We start from the raw sequence: 26,342 nt of genomic DNA on the forward strand, positions 1-26,342 counted from the left end.
CCGAGAATAGCAAACCAAGCGTGTGAGCGCGGTTTTTCAAAGTGAACCGTTCCTTTGTTGTCGTTTAGTTGATGCAGATTTCAGGTTTTTACATTTGCTGCATTTCGTCGTTACAATGAGAAGAACAACTTTAGGCACCTTGAATATTGGAAATCAAGGTAGGCAGATTGCTCGAGAAAAGAAAACTTCTCTGGGACCGCGTTCTTCAATTGGAAGCAGGACATCAGTTGGTCGAACTTCGACATCTGGGAGGCCTTCGCTTGCAAATCCGAGATCTGCCACCGGAAGGTTCGCTTAACTCAATTCTTATATTCATCTGAAAATTCTTCATTCAATGATTTGTTGATTTAAACTATTGATTTACCGTTAGCGTTCTTTTGAGCTACTTTTCGCCGTTAATTACATTGATTTTTTTCTTCACAATCTCGAGCGCGATTCAAAGTCAAAGAGCATTTTTTGTTTAGTTTGTTGAAAACTCAATCCAGTTCCACCAAAGTTTATGTTCAATCCATGGAACCTTTCGATATTTTGACATCCTCTCTTAATGTGTCACCTGTTAATGACTTGTAAAAAGGCTATTATTTTGCTGTCAAATTTTCTTACAACCACGAGAACGCTTTTTTTTTTACAGCATGCATGCGTGCACCGCTTTGGTCTTTGGTACATTCTATTAATATAAAGTTAACTTAATTGTGCTTCTTGAAACTTACTAGGAGGCCATCTAGCCAGTATGGTTCAAGAGATAACTGTATCCAGATAAAAGATACAAGACCACTTTCAGATCGAGGTGAGCTCTGTTGTTGATTTCGATATGACTACCACGGTCGGTGAAGAGTTAGATTGGAACCATCTGAAAATTTCTGCAATAATTAGTCATCACGGAACTTATTTAGTGATGATGTGAAAACCTCAGGGTAGCCTACTTGTCACTGTCAAATTTCACAATTTTCTTCTCTCACGTTCATGAGCTCAGCAGTCTTGGGAAAGTAAATGCTGGTCGGAAGTAAAGTGCAGCTAGGGACTTTATATTTTATAGTAAGCTATTCACCCACTGGAAGCTCAGTAACAAATAGTTGATGTATTTCTGTCACAGGTTATCAGCAAAAGATGATCAGATATCTTATGGAGGTATGTCTTGAAAATGACTGTGATTACTTATTTGTAGTGAGATGGTGCAGTTGACTTGCATCCATATGGCTGATACGCTTGAATCATAGTTCAGTTAAGGGAAAGTGTCCTGCACAGCCCCATAAATTAATTACACATGCTCCACTGTCATATTAACCGCCTTCCATGAACGACGAGCATGAATGGAGTTTGAGTTTCAAAATTCATACATGACTAATAAAAAGCCTGGGTTTTGCAGAAATCTTGCCCAGTTGCATGTAAGTCTCTTTTGGTACCCTAAAAAAATCACAGCCACAACTGTTTTTTTTTTTTTTGGCAAATTTGTTAAGTAATATAGTAGTTACCGTAAAGTTTATGTTCATATATACAACTGTCCTGACAATGTATTCCTTTTCTAGTTCTTAACAGAGTTCAATTATCCCCACCAAATCTCCATGAGAATCCTCAGTGCTCCCTCAATGAAAGAGTTCTGCAATATTTTCCAGGTAATGCAAAATCACAGGTATTTATTGAAAGACCTCTTCTCCTAGCAGTGCACAAAAACACATAAGATGTTTTTGTTTCATGCTGAAAATGAACCAGGTTTAAAAACCAGCTTTTTCTGCAAGCTACAAATTGCACACATACATGCAAAATGAAGAAGTGACTAGTTTCCCAGTCTGGCCGCTGAACTGGGCTATTTGTAAAATAGTAGGGTTCAAGTTTTCCCCTCAGTTGCAAGTATCATATTTAAAAAACCTAAGATCAAGGACAAAGGTCTTGGGATAAATCTCACAAAGCTAGCAGTAGTGAGACCTAATTGAAGAAGCCATTTTATCTGTTTACAATGCATTTTACTCCCCCACACCCTCCCCCCATACAATGTTGAAGTTCCACAAGGCATTTTTCTTACGGACTCAACACTGTACTGGGGTGGGGGTCAGTGACCAGATATTTTACGTTCTCGCATACTGTGTTTCTGTTGCGTGCGTACAAAGACATCATAAATTTGAATCTGTCCCAACCTTTTAGTCATTGATTGTAGGTCCGGCAATAATATTATTGTAATTAGCTCTAGAGCTGTATCATTCTGTTGACAAATTTGTGGTGTAAAAGTGAGTGTTAAACAGCATCTTGGCTGTTAATTAACAAAAACACGTTACATTTTGCAGACAAGTTAGAATACATTCCATCAATGTACACTCCACCTTTTTGCTTTTTTTTTTTTTCCTTTGTGACCTTCATTCTTACAAGAAGCATTTTTCATTTGTACAGTTTCTTTACAAGTACATCAAGGCTGATACTCAGAAGACAACAGCACTGGACTCAAAACCAGCAGATGAAATCCCCAGGGTTTTTAAGATGCTGGGGTATGTGAAAAAATGTTTGTAGATGGGCTTCACCTACTCAGTACATGTTCTTTGGCCCATTAACACTTCTCCCAAAGCATAACAGGCTACACATCCAGTCTAAAATATAGTTTCATGTAAAGATAAAGAAGGGGATTTTTCTTTGAAATATACAGCCATTTTGTCATAACTGCATCAAGGATTTTTTATTAATATTTCTGTTGGCACTGTGACCAACCAGCTTAGTTGAATGGTCAATTTTCTTGGTTGTAATAGCTGGCACTACAGATACACGTGACGCCCAGACCAGAGACCAGTAGCTCTGAGGACTTTTGAGAAACACGCTTTACTTGAGGAATAGCTCTTTGAATAATGTTTCCAATGCACAGGAGACATACCTAGTATATAAATCCATCCCACCTCTTCACTGGTGGATAGCCCAGGTGGAAATCTTATCAAGATCTTACAAGATTCTTATTAAGTTTCTTAATAAGATCTTAGTAATTCTCTTATCAAGATTCTTGTAAGATACTTGTAAGATTCTTGTAAGATTCTTACAAGAATCTTGTAAGATACTTGTAAGATTCTTGTAAGTTTCTTAAAAGAACTTGTAAGATATTGCAAATTCTTATACGATTCTGACATAATCTTACTGAAATGTTAAAGGTTCTTACAAGATCTGGTTGAAATCTTACAGAAATCTTAAAAGGTCTTGTAAGAATCTTACACAATCTTTTAAGATTCTTACAAGATCTTGTAAGAGTCTTACACAATCTTTTAAGATTCTAACAAGATCCTGAAGAGTCTTACACAATCTTTTAAGATTCACCCAAGATCTTGTAAGATTCTTACAAGATCTTGTAAGAGTCTTACACAATCTTTTAAGATTCTTACAAGATCTTGTAAGAGTCTTACACAATCTTTTAAGATTCTTACAAGATCTTGTAAGAGTCTTACACAATCTTTTAAGATTCTTACAAGATCTTGTAAGAGCCTTACACAATCTTTTAAGATTATTACAAGATCTTGTAAGAGCCTTACACAATCTTTTAAGATTCTTACAAGATCTTGTAAGAGCCTTACACAATCTTTTAAGATTCACCCAAGATCTTGTAAGAATCTTGCAGAAATCTTATATATTCTTACAAGACCTTGCAATAATCTTACTGACAGAAATGTTTTGTAGTTCCTGAGTTTTCTAGGCTCTTTCAAGATTCCTACAAGTTATCGCAAGACTCTTGTAGTATTCTAGCAAGGGTTTCCACTACATCAACATCAAAATCAACAACAAGAGTTGCATACTCAGATGTTTTGGAACCAAGAAATGAAGTTTATTTGACTTAACAAGCTCTTAGTACTAGCTCCTATTTCAACAATTTTACATTTTAGCAACTCACATGCACTAGCTATGTTCTTGTACAATTACCTAAATTGAGGGACTACATTTAATCACAAAGTAGGAGTTTAAGTAAGAATTTAAGATGAATAACCAGTCTACATGTTAAAAGCAAGAAAACACGAAAGCTTGAAATTATCCTGTATGGCCCCAGTGGAGAAAACAAGAAAATTACAAAAAAAAAAAGATAATTTTATATAATTTTTTTGATGCTATTTTCCTTGCTAAAAAAGCCACCAATAAGAACAATAATTATTATTTTATTAACTAAGGTTTTAATTAATAAGTGTATGCCCCCATTGGTCAAGTCACATCTACTATTTGCCTCTGAGTAAATGCCGACAGCAACCTACCATTAGCGTCAAAATGTTGAAACACTGTTTGTTAGAAGCATCTCCCTCCCTCCCCCTCCTAAGCAAAGTAAAATGGAAGCAATGACAACGTGCACACCAATTGGCTCAATCAACATTGGCCTAGAGGAAAGGGGAGAAGCGTTTCAACAACTATTGAGAGTTGTTAACTCAGAGATGGTCACTCAGTTCAACTGGCTCTAAACATGCACTTTGACAGTTTGTGGTGGCTCAGAAAAATACCACGGATGATTTCACTTTGCAAGTGTTGCTTGCCGGCTCTAACTTATGAAATCAATAAAATATTGAAAAATTAATCTTCTCCCACATTTGATTTAGCTGCACATCCAGGGCTAGAGGGACCTGTACAGGAAAATAAGACAGTTGTGTTAACTTATGTCCTGACCTACACAGTGTTATCTCATTCTCCAAATAATTGACTGGTTACTTCAGTCAGCATTCTCACAATGATTTGTAGCAGCACATGCAGACAACTCAGTACTGGCTGCCTTGTTCATAGGAAACCCAAGTCTAAATTTACATGTAACTTTGATGTAAAAAATAAAATTCTAAGCTCAAGTACAAAAAGATGATTATGATGATTTCATTGTTAACTGTATGTGACTGTCTGGGTGGTGCAACTTACATTGTAGTTGCACCTGCAGTGAAATAGGTCACTCTTTAAGAAAAAATGATTGCAATGATCAAAAGGATTGTTGCTTTGCTTACTGTTTTCAACTATGATATCAAGTACTGATCAAATACTACCATTTAATATGCAAGTTACAAAATTTTATTTAGTATTATTGTTCCTGAGTAGAAGTAGCAGAACTCACAATTCACAACAAAATTAAATCAGTTAAAATAGGCTCCAACGGTCATAAACATAAGTGACTTTATTGAGCAGGATTTGGTGACTTGACTCTGAAGCTGCAGTCTTGAGTCCCAACCTTGACAACAAAATGGAGTTGAAAATCTACAGTAAAACAGAAACTTGTGCACTTTAAATCAGTTCTTCTGAGTGATCACAATGATAGGGAATGACCACCTTAACAATCTTCAAGAAGCACAAATGCATGCACGTTGTCTGTAATTCGCGTGGACGATCACACATTTTCATGCAGTCTTTCACAAAATGATTGGCATTGAAACTTACCTCTTTCTAAAAAGTGGTTGTTCACAGTTTGCTGCATGAAACCATTATTTTTTTTAGCTTAAACAGAGGTAAAATCCAGAGGAAATGTGTGCTGTATACTTGAATCCCGCCTAAAATCTAACATGAAACGGTCTTTCTCCGAGCCTGCAGTGGCATATCTGCTGACCAAATTGGTGCCCAATCTTCCCAGTCCGAATGAAATCCAAGATGGCTGCCGGTGTTGTTGTGACACCACGTTTAACTTTTCCACGTTCTCTTGCTCATTTTAAAAGCTAGCATTGTGCATGAAAGTTGCACGAATTATGATTCAAAACATTGTTGTTCTTTTTTGCTTTACATGGAGTTGAGATTCATCAAAGAAGGTTTGTAAGTAATTGTGTTTTCACAAATGAGTTTCAGCGTAGGACCGTGGATTTAGTTATTTTGTATCTAAATACAATCTGTAAACTGCAAATTGTAAGTCTTAACAGTCATATCTATAAAGCCTTTGTTTAGAAACACACATGTCTACATAGCGTTTATCAACTTAGGACACTGAAGAAGACAGTATTAAGATGTACAAGATGTCACAACAAACAACTAAATTTTATTGTTAATAACAATACACTAGTAAAGAGCATATCACAGTCAGTGTGAGAGTCTTGCTGGCATGTTTATTTATTATTAGATACTGTTAAGATTCTTGTAAGATATTATGAGATCTTAATAAAGAATTGAACGAACATCTTATTAAGAAGTTTTTGTTTTTGTTTTACAAGATTTTCATAAGAACTGTTTTTAAAGATCTTATTCTTGATTTATGCTAAGCTAAGATCTTACCAAGATAATTGTAAGGTAGTAAGATCTTAATCAGAATGGTTGTAAGATCATGGTACAAATCTGGATTAAGATCTTATTAAGAAAACATTAAGAAATAGGTAAGATCTTATCAAAATCTGTTTAAGATCTTATTTTTAATTTATAGTAAGATCTTAACAAGATTCTTGTAAGTTAACTCTTAAGATCTTAACAAGAATGCTGGTAAGATCTTGTCACCAATTTTTACAAGATCTTAATGAGAAAATATTAAGAAATGAATAAGATCTTATTAAAAACTGTTTAAGATCTTATTGATTGTTAGGTTAAGGATATTATTAAGATTCTTATAAGTATCTTACAAGAATTTAGTAAGATTTTGTAAGATCTTAAAATGCTGAAGATTGTATAGTTTGTATTAAGATTTTTTTAAGAAGTGTTGTAAGATCTTATTAAGATCTGAAATCTTAACAAATCTTAACAAAATCTTATTAAGATCTTAGTGTTATTTTCATTCTTATAAGATTCTTACAAGATCTTGTAAGATCTTACAAGATCTTAATAAGATTTCCACCTGGGAGGGCAGTGTTATGTTTCTGAGTCCAGCTAACATGGCTTTTGTCAGATCCCATACTTCATTCCATGCCTTTTTTATATCTTACCCAGGTGCCTTGCTGATCGCATGTTGTTGTTAAGCCTGTAACACAGCCATTTTTAGGGGAGTCGAATTACCCTCCTGTGGGGAGGAGGGTAATTTGACTTCTCTAAAAACAACTGCATGGGAGGCTAATGTTTTTGGTATTGGTCTGTTTATTCCTCCGTACTTCTCATGTCCAGACCAAACCTACAGAGCAATCTTACTTCTGAACCTAGATAAGAGTTCAAACCATAAGAAGTGGACAAAATGCTCACTATCATTACTGATAAAGTCATACCCTTAGTGACATCTGAGGCAATGCAATAAGACAACTTGTAAACCACCTAGTAAATAAACTCTGATGTTTTTCTGTTGTCAGGTATCCATTTACCATTTCAAAGAGTAACTTGCAGTCTGTGGGAAGTCCTCATGCCTGGCCAATAGTACTGGGGGCATTGTGTTGGCTCATTGAGCTTATCAGGGTATGTATGCATGGTTACTGTGATCATTTTGTAATCAGTAACAAAGAAAACTTTAGGCTGCATATGATGGAGCCTCAAATTTCCCACACAAAGTTACATGTACCAGGAACAACCATAGCACTAATCGTATAAATGTATTGATAAAAATAAGAACTTTCCATCTTATCATATCAAGCTTGACGCTGGATTATGTTACTGTCTTTGAAAGGAACTGCATGTATGGTACTGAACAACATCAAAGAGAAATCTTCAACTCCAACCAACTTCCTTTCCTCAATCTTCCACATCTGAGTACCTTGACCACTCAAACTGAAGACATATAGACTACATGCAAATTATTATTATGTGCAAGTTTGTAAAATAAAGTCAAACTGCATTTGGCATGATTATTTTTAAGCAGTAATGGATCTCATCTTTTGGAAATTTTCCTATTCAGATCTGATTCTTCCAAAATTCCTACTGAGAAAGTTTTGGTATTCAGGTAGTAAGAATCCTTGTGCTCAATGCAGAAAGATAAATACAGTGTATAACTACAGTATATGTATTTAGTCCCTCTTATTTAATAATGTTACATCGTTGATCAAATGAAATAACCCAGTATTGGAGTCAGCACCAATCAGGACTTATAAAGGCAAACATGTTGTTAGCTAAGTGTGGAATTATTGTTTGATTCCCTTTATCAGTGTTTAATAATTTCTGGATTGCTGCAATGTCACTTGTGTGGTGTAACATACTTTCTCAAACTCATTAATAATCTTATTCATCAAGAGAAAGCAAAGAAAATCACAACTGTTACCGTGGTTTGTATGTGTGTTCCTAATTACCATAAAATTTTGCCAACTTTAGCCTTGAATTTCTCCAACAATTTTTGATCATTTGAGAAGCCATATCAAACACTCGAAAGTGTGTTTCATCGGATATCCAAACACCCCGAAGTTGTTTTAAAAAAACTTGGCTGCACCTCGTTTTTTCAACGTTCTTCTCAGTGTTTGGATATCTGATGAATCCCATACCTTCTCGGGTTTGATATATTCCTTGACTGATTCATGGATACATTGTATGTCCCATACAGCTTGGACTTAGTGTTGGCCAGGATATTGATGGGCATGTCATGTTCCCAGAGGACAACTATGGAGCAGGAGAATACCAAGAGGATGGACCACAGCCCGAGGATAAGGTATAATCAACTGTCACAAATACATTAAATATTTTGCAAATTCTTTCTAGGGTCCTCAAGTATCTGAGGCAGATAGACTTGCACTGAGCTAGATCCTGCAAGATTCTTATTAGTATCAACAAAGTTCTTTATCCTGCAAGATCCTTATGGATCCCCAAGGATCTTGGCTATAGTAAGAATCTTGCAGGATTCTGCTGAGAGTAATAAATATTTTTTCATAACCTGTTATGTTTCAGTTTTGATGTCACTGATTTCTATAAGTTGGACACCTCTCTAAGACAGCTATTAAGCTGGTCCAGGTGGACTCAGTCCAGATACCTTAGAGAGAGTTCAATTAAGTCTTAAAAATGAATAGTAAAATGTAAATGAGATCCTCAATGAAAACCCGTGAGGATCTTAAAAACAAAAACAGTGCATGTATTATCCATTGTTTCTCTAAGCAGTTTTAAACTTGAGTTTTTCATGTATTTGGATGGCATTAAACCCTAACCCCTAATATCAAAAACAAATTATCCTATCTTGTCCCCTACACTTTTCTTATAAAAACAGTGGGGAGAAGTAATTAAAATATCAAGAAAATTCACCTTGGGTGATCATATCATCACATCCTTAATATGACCTCAGGGGTTGAATAAATAAACAATAGCCTCCATTTGGCGCGAAAATATGCTCAGATATTTGTCCGCGGACATTACTGTATCTGTTCCGAGAAGCGAACAGTTTTCCGAGAGTGAAGCTCGAGGAAAACTGTGAGCTTCGAGGAGCAGATAATGTCCAAGGACAAATATCTGAGCATATTTTTAAAGCCAAATGGAGGCTATTGCAGTTATTATCCTTCAAATATTTTTCGCAACATGTAGCAACGAGCTTGAGTATTTGAACATTTCGTTTAAGAACAGTTTACCGTCAAAAACGTTTAGAGCGTATGTTGTTTTCTGATACTGCTTTATCGACCAGCAGGTTTATCTCTCCTTCTGTCACAAAAGCAAACCGTTCCCCCATCTTGACATTAATTTTAATTGTGAACAAGATGCGCCTTGAAGTTTTTGAGATTGGGGAATATCACTTGGGGAATATCATCGGATATTCCCCAGTTTTAGCTGGGGTATATTCGGTCACGTGAGGTGTTTAGACCAATCGATGGATTTAAAAGCATTGATATTACAATAACAATCAGTGTGAGTACTAATTACTTCTTTGAGAACATGTTAAGTGACTGCTATTAATTTTATTAAATATTAATATCTCAGCAAGTAACTGACAGCAACTTGCCCTTCGCATGATTGATAAATAATGATAACATGTGCTTTGAGATTTGAAAATATTTTCTCTGCTACAAAATTCTCTACTGTGACTTGTAAGCATCTGTACAACTTACAACCAATTCTGCCCATGTCACCTCTCAGTGCCTGTCATGTCATTTGTATACTAGCTGAGAAAAATATTATTTAAATAAATATATTAAAACCTTTCTTACAAAATAGTAATTTATGCATATTTTTTTTTTTTTTTTTTTTTTTCAATTTTTATTGATTATTAAATATTCAAGAATACAATTTTAACCATTACAAAGGAAAGAAAAACATGTAATACTAGTTAATTAAATAAAATAAAACTACAACAGAGACATTAACAAACAACAATACGAAGTCAGTTACAGGGACATTTTGTATTTGAATCCATTCACATAAATCCTGTCACTGTTTAAAATCCTTCCATTGAATATCGTCACGTTTAATTATTGGAAAATATGAATTAATTTCTCCCATTTCTTAAGATGCTGCAAAAGTTTATCATTCTCCCTTGCAATATAGAGCTCAATGTTGTACACACGTTTAGTCCTCGCGATAAAAACTGGCAGATTAGGTTCGGATATTTTTTGACATCGATTGGAATAAAGATAGAATTTACCCATTAGCAACATGTGATTAATTAGAGTGAAGTCATCTGTGGCATCAAATTTTCCAAATATTAAATCTGTCTCTTTTAGTGTACTGATTTGAATTCCATTATCCCTTAACCAGGACAAAACGTGTTGCCAAAATTCAAAAGATACTTTGCAAGAGAAAAACAAATGCTCGATGGACTCTTTGTCCTCTTGGCAAAAGGTACAACATGGAGAGTTAGTTAGGCCTAGCCGAAATAGCTTTTCATTGGTGTAAAGAATACAATTTAGTATTTTATATTGAAATTCCCTAAGTTTTGCTTCTAATGTAACATTAAAGGCTAAGGAGTAAACCTTTTCCCAATCAACAATTGTATCTGAATACCTATGTTGTAACTTTTGTTTAGCGGTGGGTGGGATCTGTTTTCTCTCAAGGAAAAATTGATATATCTGCCTCGATGAGACATCAGAAATCGCAGTTGAATTTCCGTTATCTGTCTTGATTGTCGGGGTGCTCGGAATGGGATGGTTTGATGATAAATTAGTGGAAGCTTTAGCAAGGGCACGCCATTCAGACGGGATTGAATTTACAATTCTCATAAGGAAAAATCTTTGCTCTGGGGATGTAAGGGGGATGAGAAAATCTAGTGAAAAGGAGCAATTAACGGACATTAAATCGCCTATTCTCAGAAAGCCAAGGTCAATTAAATCTTTCCTGTATGTAGATCTTTTGTCTAAACAAATAAATTTGTTGTTCCAAATTATTTCACTTAAAACCTCTTGAGCTGTACTCGGCTTTTTTCCGTTTAAGTCCGACCACGCTTCTAGACACTCCTTATAAAATGCTGGCAACTGAGTCTTAAGCTTAGAAGTATCAAAATTGCAATGCAGGACAAAACATCCGCCAATTGGTGTTAACAAGTTGTTCAAAATAGTTTTCCAGGGGCTTGGGTACTCCTCTAGAAATTTTTTTATAAAGGCTACGCGTTTTGCCTTAATCATGGACTCAATGTCTAACATTTTCAATCCTCCCTTCTTTAGGTCTGATACAAGAGCCTGGCGTTTAACTTTATCCTTCCCGTTCCAGATGAAACCGTACAAAATTGAGTTCACTTCCTTAACTAAGCCCTTGGGGAGTGCTATTACAGAAGCCCTGGACATAAGTTTGGGAATAGCGAAAGTTTTGACTATTTGAATTCTTCCTAATAAAGACAGGCTTCTCCATTTCCACAGATTTATTGATTTCTTTATAGCCTTCAATGTTTCGGTAAAATTCAAATCATGCCTTTGTTTCAAGTCGTAACCGAAATATACTCCAAGGATTTTGATAACTTCACAAACTTTATGCTTTGCAAAAGTCATATCTTGGATATTATTGTTACCAAGGGCTAACATTTCTGTTTTTTCGTGATTAACCTTTAAACCTGAGCAATCTCCAAAGCATTCAAGTACTTGAAATAGTGTAATATATGAATATCCGTCTCTTAGAAAACAAGTCATATCGTCGGCAAATAACGACAATTTAACCATTTCTTCCCCAATTCTAAATCCCTGAATTTTGCTGTCACTTCTTATCCGTTCAGCCAGAATCTCAAGTGCAATTATAAACAGGTATGGAGAGAGAGGGTCTCCCTGCCTGACCCCTCTACCCAACATAAAAGGTGTAGTAGTGAAGCCGTTATTCATTACACAACTGGACACATTGTTATAAAGAACTCGAATCCAGTGAATAAAAGAAGGGCCAAAATTAAACTTGTGCAGTGTTCTAATCAAGAAATTAAAATTTAATGTATCAAAGGCTTTCTCAAAGTCTATTGCTACCAAAAAACCGGACAAATTATTACGTTTTGTATAATCAACCATATCATCAATTGTTCTGACTGCGTCAAAAATAGATCTGCCTTTAACAAAAGCATTCTGATCAGCATGAATTATAACAGGCAATACTTTTTCTAGACGCTTTGCTAATACTTTAGAGATTATTTTTGCATCAACATTTATTAGAGATATTGGTCGCCAGTTCTTAATCATTCTTTTGTCTTTCCCTTTCTTTTCAATTAGCGTTATAATTGCTTGTTTTTGCGAGTTTGAAAGTTCGCCAAATTCGTATGAATAATTTATACTGTCTACCATGTACTTTCCAAACAATGGCCAAAAGGCCAAATAAAACTCAATTGTCAAGCCATCGTTTCCAGGTGTTTTGTTTTTTTGAAAGGATTGTAGGACTGAGAAGCATTCGTTATATGTTATTTGTCCTTCACAAACTGACCGTAACTCTTCAGACAGACTGGGAACCTCTATATTAAAAAAGGAAGACTCGAATGGATGACCGCCGTTATCTTTGTAGAGACTGGAATAAAATGACTCCAATTCGGTCAGTATGGTCTTCGGATTTGTCGTTAACTTTCCATCACTTAAAATGATTTTTCGCACACTACTTCTTTTCTTATTTGACTTTTCTAAGTTCAAAAAATACTTATTTTTTTCTCCTTTTTCGTACCAAGTTGCACGAGAACGTATGATAGCTCCTTGAGTTACGTAATCGTAGAATTCGTCATACTCAGTCTTTGCACATTCCAATTCTTCTATATTTTGCGTTGTTGGATCGGCGTCACATTTTTCGGTGCAATCACGTAATTTTCTTTCTAACTTGCTTTCTTTCGCTCTTCTATTTCTGGCTTTTCTTTTGCTATAATTGATAGTCAGTTGTCGTATTTTATACTTTAGTAAATCCCACAAGACACGTTTATCAACAACTTCTTTGAATTCTTTGAGCCATTCTTTCACATTCGCGTCAAGGAGATCACAATAATCTTGATCATTTACAAGACTCGAATTAAATTTCCAAAAACTTGGTCCCCGAATACCATCCTCTACACCGCTGAAAGACAAAGTTATCGCAGAGTGATCTGATTTGATTGATGGAATTATATTTACACAGTCCACATCCTCTTGAAGAGTTTCACTTACCAACCAAAAATCTAATCTTCTCTGAATAACTGGAGTTTTTTGACGCCATGTGAAACGTGCTGCCAAAGGGTTCCTTACGCGCCAAATATCTACCAAGTCTTGTTCCAAACAAATATCTTCTAACACCTTGACTGAATCCTTAACTTTCTTTATACCCCCACTACCATCTAGATCATGATCAAAAATAACATTGAAATCTCCTCCTAAAACAATAGAGCATTCTGAATTCGTAAAAGATTTTAATTCATCGGAGATAGACTTGAAGAAATTGCATTGTTCAGAACACTTATTTGGCGCGTAGACATTAAGTAGCAAGAAAGCGGAGTCCTGTATTGTAGCCTCTAAGAGAATATAGCGGCCAAGCTCATCTACTTTAACTGATTTTAGATTAAAGTCCAGATTATCCCTTACCAGAACGAGCACGCCCTTGCTATGAGAACTCCCGTGTGAAAAAAACATGTCGCCTTTCCAATGCTTTTTCCATATAATTTCTACTTCTTTTGTGCTGTACGTTTCTTGAAGAAAACAGATATCTGCACCAGATTTACGCAGCCAATTAAACATACATTTTCTTTTTTCAAAGGAGCGAATCCCTCGAACATTAAGAGATAGTAATTTGAAGTCAATATTATTGAGCCCCATATTGCGGGAGAAGGAGTGTCAATCGACCATAATAGGAGAAAACAATTTTATGAACATGACCAAAATAATAAAAATTGAAGTAAACAATATACACAGTAACAGGAAAGGTGAATAAATCGCAAAGCCACATAAAGAACGAGATCTATACTTACAATACACACTAATTATGGTGATAAAAGGTCGCTAGATTATTACCTTCAATTGCGGCCCTAGGGACTCGGAACTTGCTGTGTGAGATACAATCGGTGTGAATGAAAAACAAATTATGGCGAGTTGGCTGTTTTGCCTATTAAAGATTGTATTGGCAAGCAGAATAACAAATTTTAATACAAATCTATGGTGCCGTGTTTGAAATAAATTTTACAAAATGACTAATAAAACGGATTCAAGAATAGATACGTACTCCAAGCGAAGAAAAAAGAGAGAAAAAATGTTTTATGGAGAAAAGAAAATTAAGGCTTACCATTATTTTCCGGCAACAAGTACTCTGGCAAAGCGTCCACTGAGTATGAGCTACTATTTACAATAAGTTTGTTACCTTTGATAAATACACGTTCAATGTTAGCCTCTTTGGCTCTCCTGTATGCTGCCCGAAGTTTTCCGCGTTCTTTTGCAGACTCCGCAGAAAGATCTTTATCAATATACACCGATGAAAAGCGGGTTTTCAATAGATTCCTCCTTTTCTCCCACACACATTCAGCATCCAAACGGGAAACAAATCGTGCTATTACAGGTCGTGGACGAGCAGATTGCAACTCTTCTGCGTGTGTGGTTGATGATGCCGCGGAGGCATTTCGAAGGGTAGGCTTAAACTTCCCAATCCGATGGATTGCATGAAACTGGATGTCGTCGGAACCAAGTTCGCTGATCAGTTCCTTTACTTTAGCAAAGCACTCTTCATTCGTTTCCTCTGGATCCTCGGGAATATTATAAAAGCGGAGGTTTTCCCTCCTTGAATAATCCTCTTGTCTAATTGCACGCTCTTTAAGAACCCTAACTTCTTCGCCCAAATTAGAATTTTTCTGGAGTGTTTGCTGTAACTGTCCGTCAAGGTGTGTATTCTTTTCTTTCAACATTTCCACTTCTACCCAAGCCGCTTCCAACGAGGTTGATACTTCACGTAACTCCTTTTTAACCACACGAATTTCATGTTGGAGCTCCGATTTTAAGGCTGCAAAGTCGGCATCCATTTTTGTGAATCCCCTTTCTATCCTGTCTTGAATGCCGGACAATTTTTCAAGAATCTTTGAGTCGACATCTTCGCCGCCATCAGTAGAGCTTGACCCACGTGCTCTCTTTTTTTCTTTGGAGCCTTTCTGCGACATATTGGTTGTCAAAGGCCTAATTAAATTGCTAACAAAGTTTCCAAAACTCTTTCTGGTAACTCTTAACTTAAAAGAGCAGTGCCAATAGGATATAAAAATGTTTCAGCTCGCCATAATTGCTGAAGCTCAAAAAGCGCGTCTTGCCGCCATGGCGGTCAGTCCCAGTCCCCATATGCATATAATTTATGTCATATTTGGAAAACCTGTCAGTGTGGCTAATACCACTTTGTGGATTGGAGAACAACGATAAACTTTAAAATAGATACTAATAAACTGTGTTTGGTCCAAACATTTGGTTTCTTCCAGTACTATTTTGGTTACCTTGATAAAAGCTATGCAGCCTTTATGATGGGTCAAGAACTTGACGAGCTTGGTGAATTTGACAACGAGTTTGTTGAAAACATCAGTAAGTTTGAAAATGTATTGAGCACACTTGACCTTGTATGAATCTGTAGAACTCGTGTTGGATTTTGTTATGTCAACACCATAAAGAAATCTTTATGTTTTTGGCTCAAGTTAATACAAGGGTTTCAGTAAGTTTAGTGTGTTGTAACCAGCCCCTTCCCCCTTAGAGGAGTCTGGGGGCATGCTCCCTCAAATAATTTATTTTGAAATTTAGAGACTTGGAAATTTCCAGCATTCTGGACATAAAACTGAGTGATATTATATACCCTCATCCTATAAGAACAGTGAACATTTTTGTTTCTATGTAAAGTATTATTAAGGTCACATACACGCAAAAATTGGTGTTGAGAGGCAATTTGCCACCATACACTACTATTAGCTGGCTTCTAATGAAAGAATTCCACTTGATTTAGAACCACTATCCTAATTTGGATACACAAAGTCAAATATTCAATTTCTTGATTTGTCCGCTCTTGTTGTTTCACGTTTTGGATGGTTTAATGAATGACCTCTCATGTTGCTGTACTTTTTCTTCTTAGGATCAAGGAATGCTCCCTTGCTTGAAGGTAAGCTGCAATGATGTTAGAATGTACCTGTCCTTTATCTGCTCATGTTACCTATAAATATTACATGATTGTACACTGTAAATGTTGTATTGCAGACTTAGAAAGCTAGATATTATAGTCAATTAATTAACCGATATTTAATTACACATCTGTGTTTCCTTCCAGGAATGGAAGAATTGGCAAAGGAAAACATGTTGCTTGAAGAAGAATTAAATGCCCTTGAGAATGATTCTGTAAGTTGTTGTAAACTTCTAAACCAAAATAATACTGATCAATTACCTACCCAGCATAATTTGTCCTGAAAGTTGTAGAAAGCAACATGACGGACCAGAATTTGTCCACTGTTTTGCTTTCTCCTAACAGTTTTCAGCAGTCCTGAAGAAGGCTATTGAAACTTGGAAATGTTGTTTTATATTTTTCTTAACAGCAGTCAGCAACCCTAGATAGACAATTTTTAAAGAATGAATGGTGAGAGTTTACGATCGACCCTATTAAAAAGTATTTTCTCCTTACTTCACACTGTCAACATAGACATATGTCTGCTGTGAAAAAAAAAGTGCATCAGTACCTGGTTATTGTTCTGTAACATCCTAAATGGGTCTTTTGGACAGGTCTTTGTTTTGACACCAATGATTTTAGTCTTATTTAATTCTTCTTTCTTTGTAGTCACGTCTTCAGAAATTGTCAGACAAAAAGACAACATTAAGTTCAGACAGGTGAGTGAAAACGTATCCTCGTCTAACAAATTGAGTTACATTTTTAAAACCATTAATGTCTATGTAGCAAATGGAGGTTGGGTGCCCAGGAGCCAGGAGGCTGGTACCACCAACCCAAACCCAGGTAGGTAGAACACCCCATAAGCTTTCCCTACCCACAACCTAGCCACGAGCCCCACCTGCAACCCAGGCCCAGCCCTAGCACCCGTCACACTGAGACAGTGGAAAAATAATAAGTAAATAAAGACATAAAATAAACACTAACCCTTACCCAATCCCTAACCCTAACCCCAATCGCAACGGAAGCCCAAACGATAACAAACTAACACTACCGGGAGGGAAGGAATGGAAAGAAAAGCCCTACAAAACACAATACAACAACAGCAAAAAAAACGTGCACTCCTTAAAGGTGTGTGCCTAGACTGTATGAGAATACTACTGGCCATGCAACCGCCTGCATACCTGAACCAGGCCTTAACAGTAATGCAACAACAAGCACCCAAACGTAATGCGCCACCAGCACACTAAACTGTACACCCATAAACGCTAACGCCAGGCTATGCCATGCCACAAGGGAGAAAACTTGCTCCAAGTTGTTAACTACGTTAAATTACATTTAACCCTATTTAACCTTGACTGTGGGGGGACACTCAATCATTATATAAAAGAGTGCAAAAGTTTGTTTTTGTGTTTCCACCATGGAGAGATGTGTGCATACCTTTGGGAGGGGAGGGATATCATGGGATGCAAAGCCTGTGAATCATTTCACTTAAGTTTGATGTCCTTGCCTCTGCTGTTACCAAGAAATAGATAGAATTTTGTATTCCTGATTTGTAGAGACAAATTTGTAAACTACATTGGAGACTTGGTGAAACACAAAAAACAGCTAGAAGATGTGAACAACCAACTTGTTGAGGACCTACAGGGACTGAGTAAGATATTTTGTTTGTCAATATAATAACAATAACAACAATAATAATAATAATAATAATAATAATTTGTTACATATTTTTTTGTTATTATTTCCTCTGTAAATTTGTTAGTTTAGTTTAGGCAGGTCCACATCAGCCTCTGGCTGCCAGAGTGTAAACCTGCGTTACCAAATCAAGTGTGTGTATGTATGTAATAATTATGTTTTTAAAGTGAGAGATAAGCAATGCCCTGGCAAAAATTTTAGCCTTGTGCTTCACATTTTCGTAGAATCATGGGTCATTCTCAACTGGAACTGCACTAATGTGTGGTTCACTCTCTTCACTTACCAGTATTCCTAAGAAATATAAGGAAGTGCTCATAGTCTAACAATTTTTCATGGGTATGCCTTTTTATCCACTCTGCATCTGCTATCCAGACTGCCTGTATGTGCAAGTTTCTTCCCTGCTTCTGATGCAGATACAGGTTTGGATTGATAACTTTTGGAAAAGTAAAGTGCACACATGAGCCATAGGTGTTCCACACTGGTGGATGTGTGGGTTACCTGTGGTCAAAGGTGTCCCCACTTGCTTGCATTCAGTCTAAAAAACTTAATTTGCTCACAACCCTTTCAAGATATGATTAACACAATACCAATATTTACATCCTGACACTATCTGTTTTGTCTTCTCTTCAACTTTTTCCTGATTGATATTCAAATATTTTGCAGAGGTGGAACAAGATGCCGCAATGCAAGAAAACTCTATGCTGCAGGTGACCTAAGTTCAATTTGGCAACTTAAATGGGACCTGGCCAAATGTTTAATAATTAATTTCCCAAATACATGTAGGTTAAGGAAATAACTTGAAATTATTTGTTTGCTTTACAGCACACACTTAACAACCAAGAGCTGAGTGCTGCTGATGTGGAAAGAATGAAGCATGAAAAAAGAGAATTACAGAAGGCCTTGGAGCAACTTGAAAAAAGTCGAGATTATTTTGATCAACAAATCTGGGAAAAAGAGATGCAGTATGCCAAAAAACATGAGGAGGTCAGAGGATTATTTGTAAAATTGAAGGACAGTTAAGGTTACCGTATACCTTTAGAGGTGTCTCGCGTCCAAGCGATGAGTAGCACGTCCGGTTTAAACTGTAGATACCTAAACACCTATATCAAATTAAAGCTTATAGAGCTGGCTATCAAACTATACGAAGAATTTTGAAATAAAATAAATTGTCGAATTTTTCACGACCTCTAAATGCGAACGTCCGAATTTAATTTCCCCCCTCAGTTTCCGGACCCAAAGCACTAAAAAAAAAGTGTCTGCGTTTTGCCATATTCAATTGCAGTGAAACGTTACAGAACATTTTCGAAATAGGATTAAAGAAATGTGGAGTGATCGTACAAAAATCGCTCTCGGAGAAAAAATATTTCGAAAGAAGAAATTCGCAGACGCTTTTTTGTTGTTTATATGTTAAATTGGCTACTGTCCAAATTTGAAAAATTTGAAATTTGGATAGCCCGCTCTATAAGCTTTAATTTGATGTACCGCTACATCGCTTGGACGCGAGACACCTCTAAAGGTATTCGGTAACCTTAACTTTAGTTGTTAAAGTCAAATTTACTTCAGATGTCTGTCAACTCAAAGTTCGTTCATGTAATGTTTCAATTGGCTGTTAATCTGCCTCAGATAAAAACAATTTTTACAACTAGACTTTTAGTAATAAAATATTTCAAATGGCAAAATTGAGCCATAAACACTTTTGTTTTTTCAGTCCGAGAAACACATCCGCGAGTACAATGAAATGGCAAGGAAGCTGAAGCTCATCCCACAGTCGGCAGAAAATGCAAATGGAATTGATTTTGAGATGCATTTTAATCCACACTCCCAGAGACCTGAACAGCGAGCTCATATGGATTTTAAAGGAACAATCAAGGTAAACCTTATGATCGAAATCAAGAAATTAATGAGTTTGAGTTGCATTTCAGTTTTGTTGTGAAATAACGATAGACAGTGACATTAACTCTATCAGATTCAAGCTGACAGTATTTTTGCGCGGTTTATGACTATGCGGGGAAAGCAGATCTTAGCGAGGGCTATTGGAATCCATAAAGAAAATTTGGGGCGGGGGAACCCTAATCTTGCAGAAATAATAAAGCAACAATTGTTCTAAAAAGCCGTAAAATACAAAGCAATGTATGGCGTTTTTCCTAAATTGAAGCTTTATTATCTCTGAAAAATGCATGGTTATCCCTGGACACTATACCAAGAGCATTTGCTGAGTTCTACTTACTAGCTGCAGGCTGTCAGCAGTTCACACAAGTCATCTTGTGTGCATTGATCCAGTTTTTTGTGGGCAGATACTTCCATTCCCCTCCCAACCCCTCCCCTCCCTTTTTTGTCTCTCCCACGCACCCATTGATGCCAAGTTCTGGGTCAGCCGCTGTGGTGTGCACACCAAGCATTACACATTAGCACAGGAGGATGCCTTCAAAACTGATAATGACTTCTAACTTCTCCTTTTCTTCCAGCCTGCTTTGCTTCGACTTAAACAGCAAATCAGTGAGAAAAGTCGCACGGTGCAGTCTCAAATTATTACTGAGGAGGAAGCAAATGATCAGGTACAAATACTGCATAAATAAGATGTTTCTGTATAAAAGGCCGGGTCTGTTCGGTCTGTGTAAGCTAAGCGACAAACAAAAATCTCTGCTAGCGGGGTAAGCGCAAAAAATAAATAAATAAATAAATAAATAAATAAATAAATAAATGAAAATGACAAACGACGCGCGTCGTATTTTTTTCCCCCCATTATCGAAGAAATTTGTCTTGTTTAAAGAGTTCGAAACTTGTTGCTAGGGTGATTTTTCTGGTTTGTACTTTACCTGGAGTTACACTTGAAGGCTCTGTTACACTAGGCAATTTTTCTTGCAACTTGTTTCGCAATTTTTTCTTTTTGCGCCGTTGTGATACGAGTTGCACGAATTGTTGCCGAGTGTAACATGCCCTGAAAGGAACATGTCTCGCAACGTCCTTGTTGCACGAAATAGAACCGATTTCTACTTCTCGCAAAGAGATTGCGGCCACAAAAAAATTGCGAGAAACGTTCATTTCAGGACATGTTTCACTAGGCAATGATTCTAAAAAAAGTAGTTTAAAGACATGATGCATCTTATGTGTCGCCATTTTTTTAAAAATTTAGCGCTAACCGTTCTCTTAAGGCTGGTTTCCATATGATCGCAGACGATCGCAGACCTTATTGCGATCTGCGATCTGCGATCTGCGATCCGCGATCATATGGAAACCAGCCTTTAGATAGAACATGGTTCTATCTTCTGCGATCGTCTGCGATCAATTGCGATTGTTTGCGATCTGCGATCTGCGATCTGCGATCCGCGATCATATGGAAACCAGCCTTTAAGGCCCGTGGAAGGCTACATGAAGTAAAAAAAAATAAATAATATGAGAACGTTTAGTTAAAACAAAAAACAAACATTGTTGTGACTAGAATGAAACAATGATTTTACCGTCTATTGTACCATCTTGTGGCACGGCTAAGACTAAAATTTTCCATAAAGGTTTCGTCAAATTTGCTTTATTCTGTTTCAGTTGACGTTGTCTAATTTTTCTGGAAGCAGGAACGTCTTCGTTGCAGAAACTGAACCTAAAAATATCTTTAGCCCAATGGACTTCTTACTAATCTTTTTTGTCTAAAGTTCACCTTGTTCCTCACCGTTTACATAAACTGATTTCGAGGGCATTGAATGATAACTAGATACCAAATTTCTCTATATCTTGTTTAAATGGTTTAGATCCATAAAGATGGTATAGGTGACAATTTTGTCCAAACACTGGGAGCTAAGAGAAAAATGGTCGTTTTTGAAAAAAAAAATGATTAGCTGAAGTTTTCTTGTGATGAAGGGTGATCTTATACGTTTTCTATTCTATGTTTTGGATTCGAGGAAAACTGCGATACACAACATACCGGCAGCAAGTGTGCTGGAGAATACTTACTCAATCTTATTAATAATTCATGAAGAGAAAACAAAGCAAATCACTACCGTGAAGGAGGTTTGGAAATGTGATCTTAATTATCATAAAATTTTGTGAACTTTTGCTTCGAATTTCTCCAAGAACTATCAATAGTTTGAGAAGCTATATCAAACACCCGAAAGAGTGTTTTCTCCTATTTCCAAACACCTCGAAGTTGGTTAAAAAACTCGGCTGCGCCCCGTTTTTCCAACCTACTTCTCTGTGTTTGGAAATCGGAGGAAACACTCTTCCTCGTGTTTGATATATTACTTCCAAAATTAACCGTTCAATCATAAATTACTGTTAACGTTTTGGGCCTGTTGAAAGTTTTGCAAATACAGCGTGAACATTAGTTGCACACATGTATCAAAAAGGAGGTCGCAGATAGTTCATATTAAGTCCAGCAACATCGTTGACTCGAGACATTTTTGATTTGTTTTATTTTTCCAGATAAGTGACATGGTTTCTGACAAGCAGGAAGAAGTGACAGCGTTGGATATGAGACTACAAGCGTTAGACAAGGATTTGGACTGGAAAAAAGAGGTGGAAGCAGCTTTAAACTATGTTTCAACTCAAAAGAAATATACATATTGATGTTTTTGTGTGGTAAACCCATTTAAATTTACGTCCTTGCACAAGGAAGGGGCTTAACGACGACAGTGACGGCCAGCGAAAACGTCACTATTACAATGAAATCACAGTTTTTCAAACTTCGTCACGATTATTCCAATTTGTGACTATTCCAAGTTGAATCCTTGGAGACTGCACCCAAGTTTAGAAAGAGAAAGAAAAATTCTATAAAACGCCCTACCAGGAAATTTCATGTCCTAGTCGTGCAGTGACGGCAAAGAAATGTACCAAAAGTGTCATGCACGTGCAGAGTTGTTGTTTTGGTTATAAAGCCTATGGCTTTCTCGTTGTCGTCGCCGTCGTCGTTGCTAAAGCTCCCTAATGAAGCTTTTCGTGACAGCGCTTTGATTATTCACACAATTTTCACAGCCGGCAGTTTTCCAAGATGTTGGGAACAGTTGTAAATTAAAGTTTCCCTAGCTGACGAAACGGGAAGATCGTGTTTTTCCCTTTGTATCTTATAATGTCAGGGTGATTTAGTTGGATTACGGAAGACAGCTGATCTTGAAAGAAATTGTAGGCAAGAGTTCTCATAATACTTTTTATGTTCTGACGTTGGTTCTGTTTGTTTAGATTATGGCGAAAGAATACCAAAAGTCCTCAGGCACCGCCCAGAGTTTGGATGAACGAGTTCAGCAAATGCGAGGAAAATTACTGGAATATCAAGAGGCAGTGGAAGAACAAGAAGAAAAAATCAAAGAACTCAAGCTTAGGTACGGCAAATTTTACTTGGATTCAACAAAATTACACTCTGTCTTTTTTATAAGAACCTTTTTTATAAGAACGTTGAGGCTGAGATTAACCAAAATTTTAAGAACGTATTAAAACATTCCTCAGGCTGAGACTCGATTAAGAACGTTTTTACTTTGCTAATCTGTATATAAAATCAAGGTAACAAATGTAAATTGACCAAAATACTTAAGGGCATGTTTTGTATAACATTAACAATGGTGACACACATCTCGGTTTGTCATAATCAGCCGTTCTAGATACCATATCTCAGCAGGCAATGCACTTTGATAGGTTCCTTTGTCATGTCCGCATTGATTTACTGAAATACATGTAGTGCATACCATGTAATTGAAGAACATCTTAAGAACATTTTCAGCCTCAAATCGCAAAAAAATATAAGAACGTTCAGCCTCAGCTCCAAAAATAGACGTTCTTATAAAAAAAAACAGAGTGTAACAAAATAAACAAAATTTTAATGGTAATGGTAATGGTAATGCATTTATATACCGCATTTTCTATTCATATATATATTCAAATGCGGTTTACATCAGCATATGTCCATTAGCGACCTCATCCTACCCACCCAACCCATGAAATCATGAAACAGCACAAGACCAGACCAGCACACCGGGAACTCCATGCCCTACTCTTTGCGAATTGCGGTAAGTGTCTGGGTTCTTTAACGTCCCACAGGGTTATGAACATTGAAGTGTTGTGAGACGGGGCCTACGGTTTATCGTCCTTATCCGAGAAGACTAGAAAGCCTTACCATTTGCAGATGTCATTACAAAGGCAGCACTTTCTCCTCAGTTATTTGAAGACCCTGAGTGTTGGTCCGGCTGGGGTTTGAACCCACGACCTCCCGCACGGTAGTCCGATGCTCAATCAACTGAGCTAAACCGGTCGGCGGTCGTTACCACCCCGCGCAAATTCGTCCAAAACAAGAAAGAGATGTTCGCCTAAGTTCTTTTTTCAACCTTGACAATGCAGTTTGGTGGCAAAATGCTCCATCATGTTACCAGCTCACTTGATGTTTTCGTACCAAACATATCTTTTGAGCCAATGCGCCACTCAGAGTAACTCGTTTCTATTTTCAGGACTGAGGCCAATAAAGTCGCTTGCGAGCAAGAAAAAGAGGAATATTGTGATCTCATAATGAAAGCCTGCCACATTATCAAGGAGCATAAAACAGTCATTCAGGTAAGAGGACTTGCAAGGAGTTGAGAGTGGACATTTAACAAGGCAACAGGTACTATAATACTTTGAACTGATGAATCCGTTTATGAGGACAGCAAGTTGATGCTGTTGAAGTTTTGGAAAGAACATATGGAATTAAAAAAAAACTCCGTCGCAGTTTAAAAGCCTATCCTAAATGTTAAATCCTTGTACTGTAAAACTGATATGGATCGACAACAATAAGTTGTTTGGTTCCACAGAAAAATGCTCATTAATAATTCATAAGCCATTGACTTATCAAATGGTCGATAAAACATCACGTGCAGTGCTTTCAAAACCCGATAAAACCTCCTCGTTATTAGTATGCGGTGTTTAATGTTTTTCTCGTCTCGTGTGCTAATTTCCAACGTCCACAAAAGCATCATTGTTATGAACTCTCTTGACACACGCTTTTCCAGGAATGTTTTCGAAGCCGTTCAAAAAACTCTCAGCACGTGTTTTATCAGGTCTTAAACCACTCGGCTGCGCCGATAAAACACTGCTGCTCGTACATGTCTACACAACAAACTACTCCCTCTCTCCATGCGCCAGCACCAGCCAGACTGTTCGTCCAATTGACCTTTTTTACTTTTCGTTTCAGAATCGAATACAAGAAGTTCTTGAACAAGCAGAAGAAGAGCTTAAACAAACCAAACAGCTAGAGGTTCCTAAATCATCCTTACTACAACAACAAGAAGAAGAACAACTCAAAGAATAAACTAACCAAAAAAACTACAATTTTTCCAGATTATCCTCTTATTCAACACTTTGAAAGTTATTTGAACTTATTTGAGCACTTTGGAAGTTTTCCTGTTTGGTGTACGATTTGGCAAGTAGGAGTAAACTTGTCTTAGAAACACATCTCAATTCTCAGGGATGATTTGGCGTCCAAATGACACATAACAGTGTTTTCGCAAGGCAAAAGGTTTGGGCGCTCCGTCCTCTCAAGACAAGTTTTCGTATTTTTACCGACACATAAGGGCCAGGAAATTCTGTTCAGAAGGTTGCCGTTGTATGAACTAGGTTGCAATCCCGTTCTTCTCAGCGAATATCTTTACACCGCACGTTTACTTCATGTGAACCTTTGAAATGATTGAAGCACTCGAAAGGAAGTCAATACCTTTTGTTATTTTACACTTCGAACTCTGGCTGTGAAATATAATTAACGCGAGCTTTTGGGGTAAATATGTATCTGCCTTCATGCCAAAGTAACCAAGGTTGACAAGCCAGTAGCAGGACGATTTGGTGGATTTTTTTCCTGTTTTGCAATCTTTACGAAAAAGGTCTCAACAATTGTAAAATTAAGATACCTCACCACTTTTCTTATTTTATTAATTAATAGTACATCATTCATAGACATGAACAAAAATGTTTCTGTGTTAAGTTTTATTTTGCTTGCTGTTGAATGCCACATATTTTGGTTGAAATGTGTATATTGTTTATTTTAATAATATAATCTAAAAAAAATAAAAAACGAGAAACTGAAAGACGCACGAGTTGTTTCCATTAACTTCTGGTGGTTCTATAAAACTGCAATGAAGTGCTCGATTAAAAGGGTCACCTGAAAGTATAACTTTATTTCATTTGTGCTACTTCGCGATTATTTCAACTTGCTCAGTTCAAGTTAATAAAGAAAATGAAAATTTCACCGTCGTGCGTTCACGTTCTCTAAAAAACCTAGTCATTTCACGTTGTTGTTTCGCAGAGGACGGCAAAGAAATGTACCAAAATGTAAAACGCACGTGCAGAGCGATTGGTTTTGCTCATTAAACCTATTGTTCTGCGTCGTTGTCGTTGCTCGAGATCCCTCTTGTCGCTCGAATTATCGCCCCTTCTTAAAAAATTCAAAATTATTGAAGGGTTTCCTG

General features: G+C 36.8%; 1 protein-coding gene across 1 annotated transcript; it reads left to right on the forward strand.

Moving 5' to 3' along the window:
* LOC146466572 (kinetochore protein NDC80 homolog) lies at positions 1-25,963 on the forward strand. The gene is made up of 20 exons (XM_085127100.1): positions 1-288; positions 714-787; positions 1,094-1,128; positions 1,527-1,613; positions 2,383-2,477; positions 7,170-7,272; positions 8,345-8,449; positions 15,578-15,677; positions 16,216-16,242; positions 16,408-16,475; positions 16,909-16,958; positions 17,796-17,890; positions 18,598-18,641; positions 18,757-18,918; positions 19,643-19,804; positions 20,400-20,489; positions 22,348-22,440; positions 23,101-23,240; positions 24,357-24,459; positions 25,076-25,963. The coding sequence occupies exons 1-20, from the start codon at positions 116-118 to the stop codon at positions 25,190-25,192; spliced, it is 1,923 nt and encodes a 640-aa protein (XP_084983226.1). The 5' UTR covers positions 1-115; the 3' UTR covers positions 25,193-25,963.
* Positions 25,964-26,342: the final 379 nt, after the last annotated feature.

This window comes from Pavona decussata, unplaced genomic scaffold, assembly GCF_977016875.1.
Source record: "Pavona decussata unplaced genomic scaffold, jaPavDecu1.1 SCAFFOLD_143, whole genome shotgun sequence".
Lineage (NCBI taxonomy): Eukaryota > Metazoa > Cnidaria > Anthozoa > Scleractinia > Agariciidae > Pavona > Pavona decussata.

What these genes read in the sequence shown, in the direction of transcription:
- LOC146466572 (XM_085127100.1), top strand. Translation starts at nt 116, where the DNA reads ATGAGAAGAACAACTTTAGGCACCTTGAATATTGGAAATCAAGGTAGG. An exon ending in CCGAGATCTGCCACCGGAAG is followed by an intron (nt 289 to 713) that starts GTTCGCTTAACT and finishes GAAACTTACTAG; the next exon opens with GAGGCCATCTAGCCAGTATG. An exon ending in AGCATAAAACAGTCATTCAG is followed by an intron (nt 24,460 to 25,075) that starts GTAAGAGGACTT and finishes TTTTCGTTTCAG; the next exon opens with AATCGAATACAAGAAGTTCT.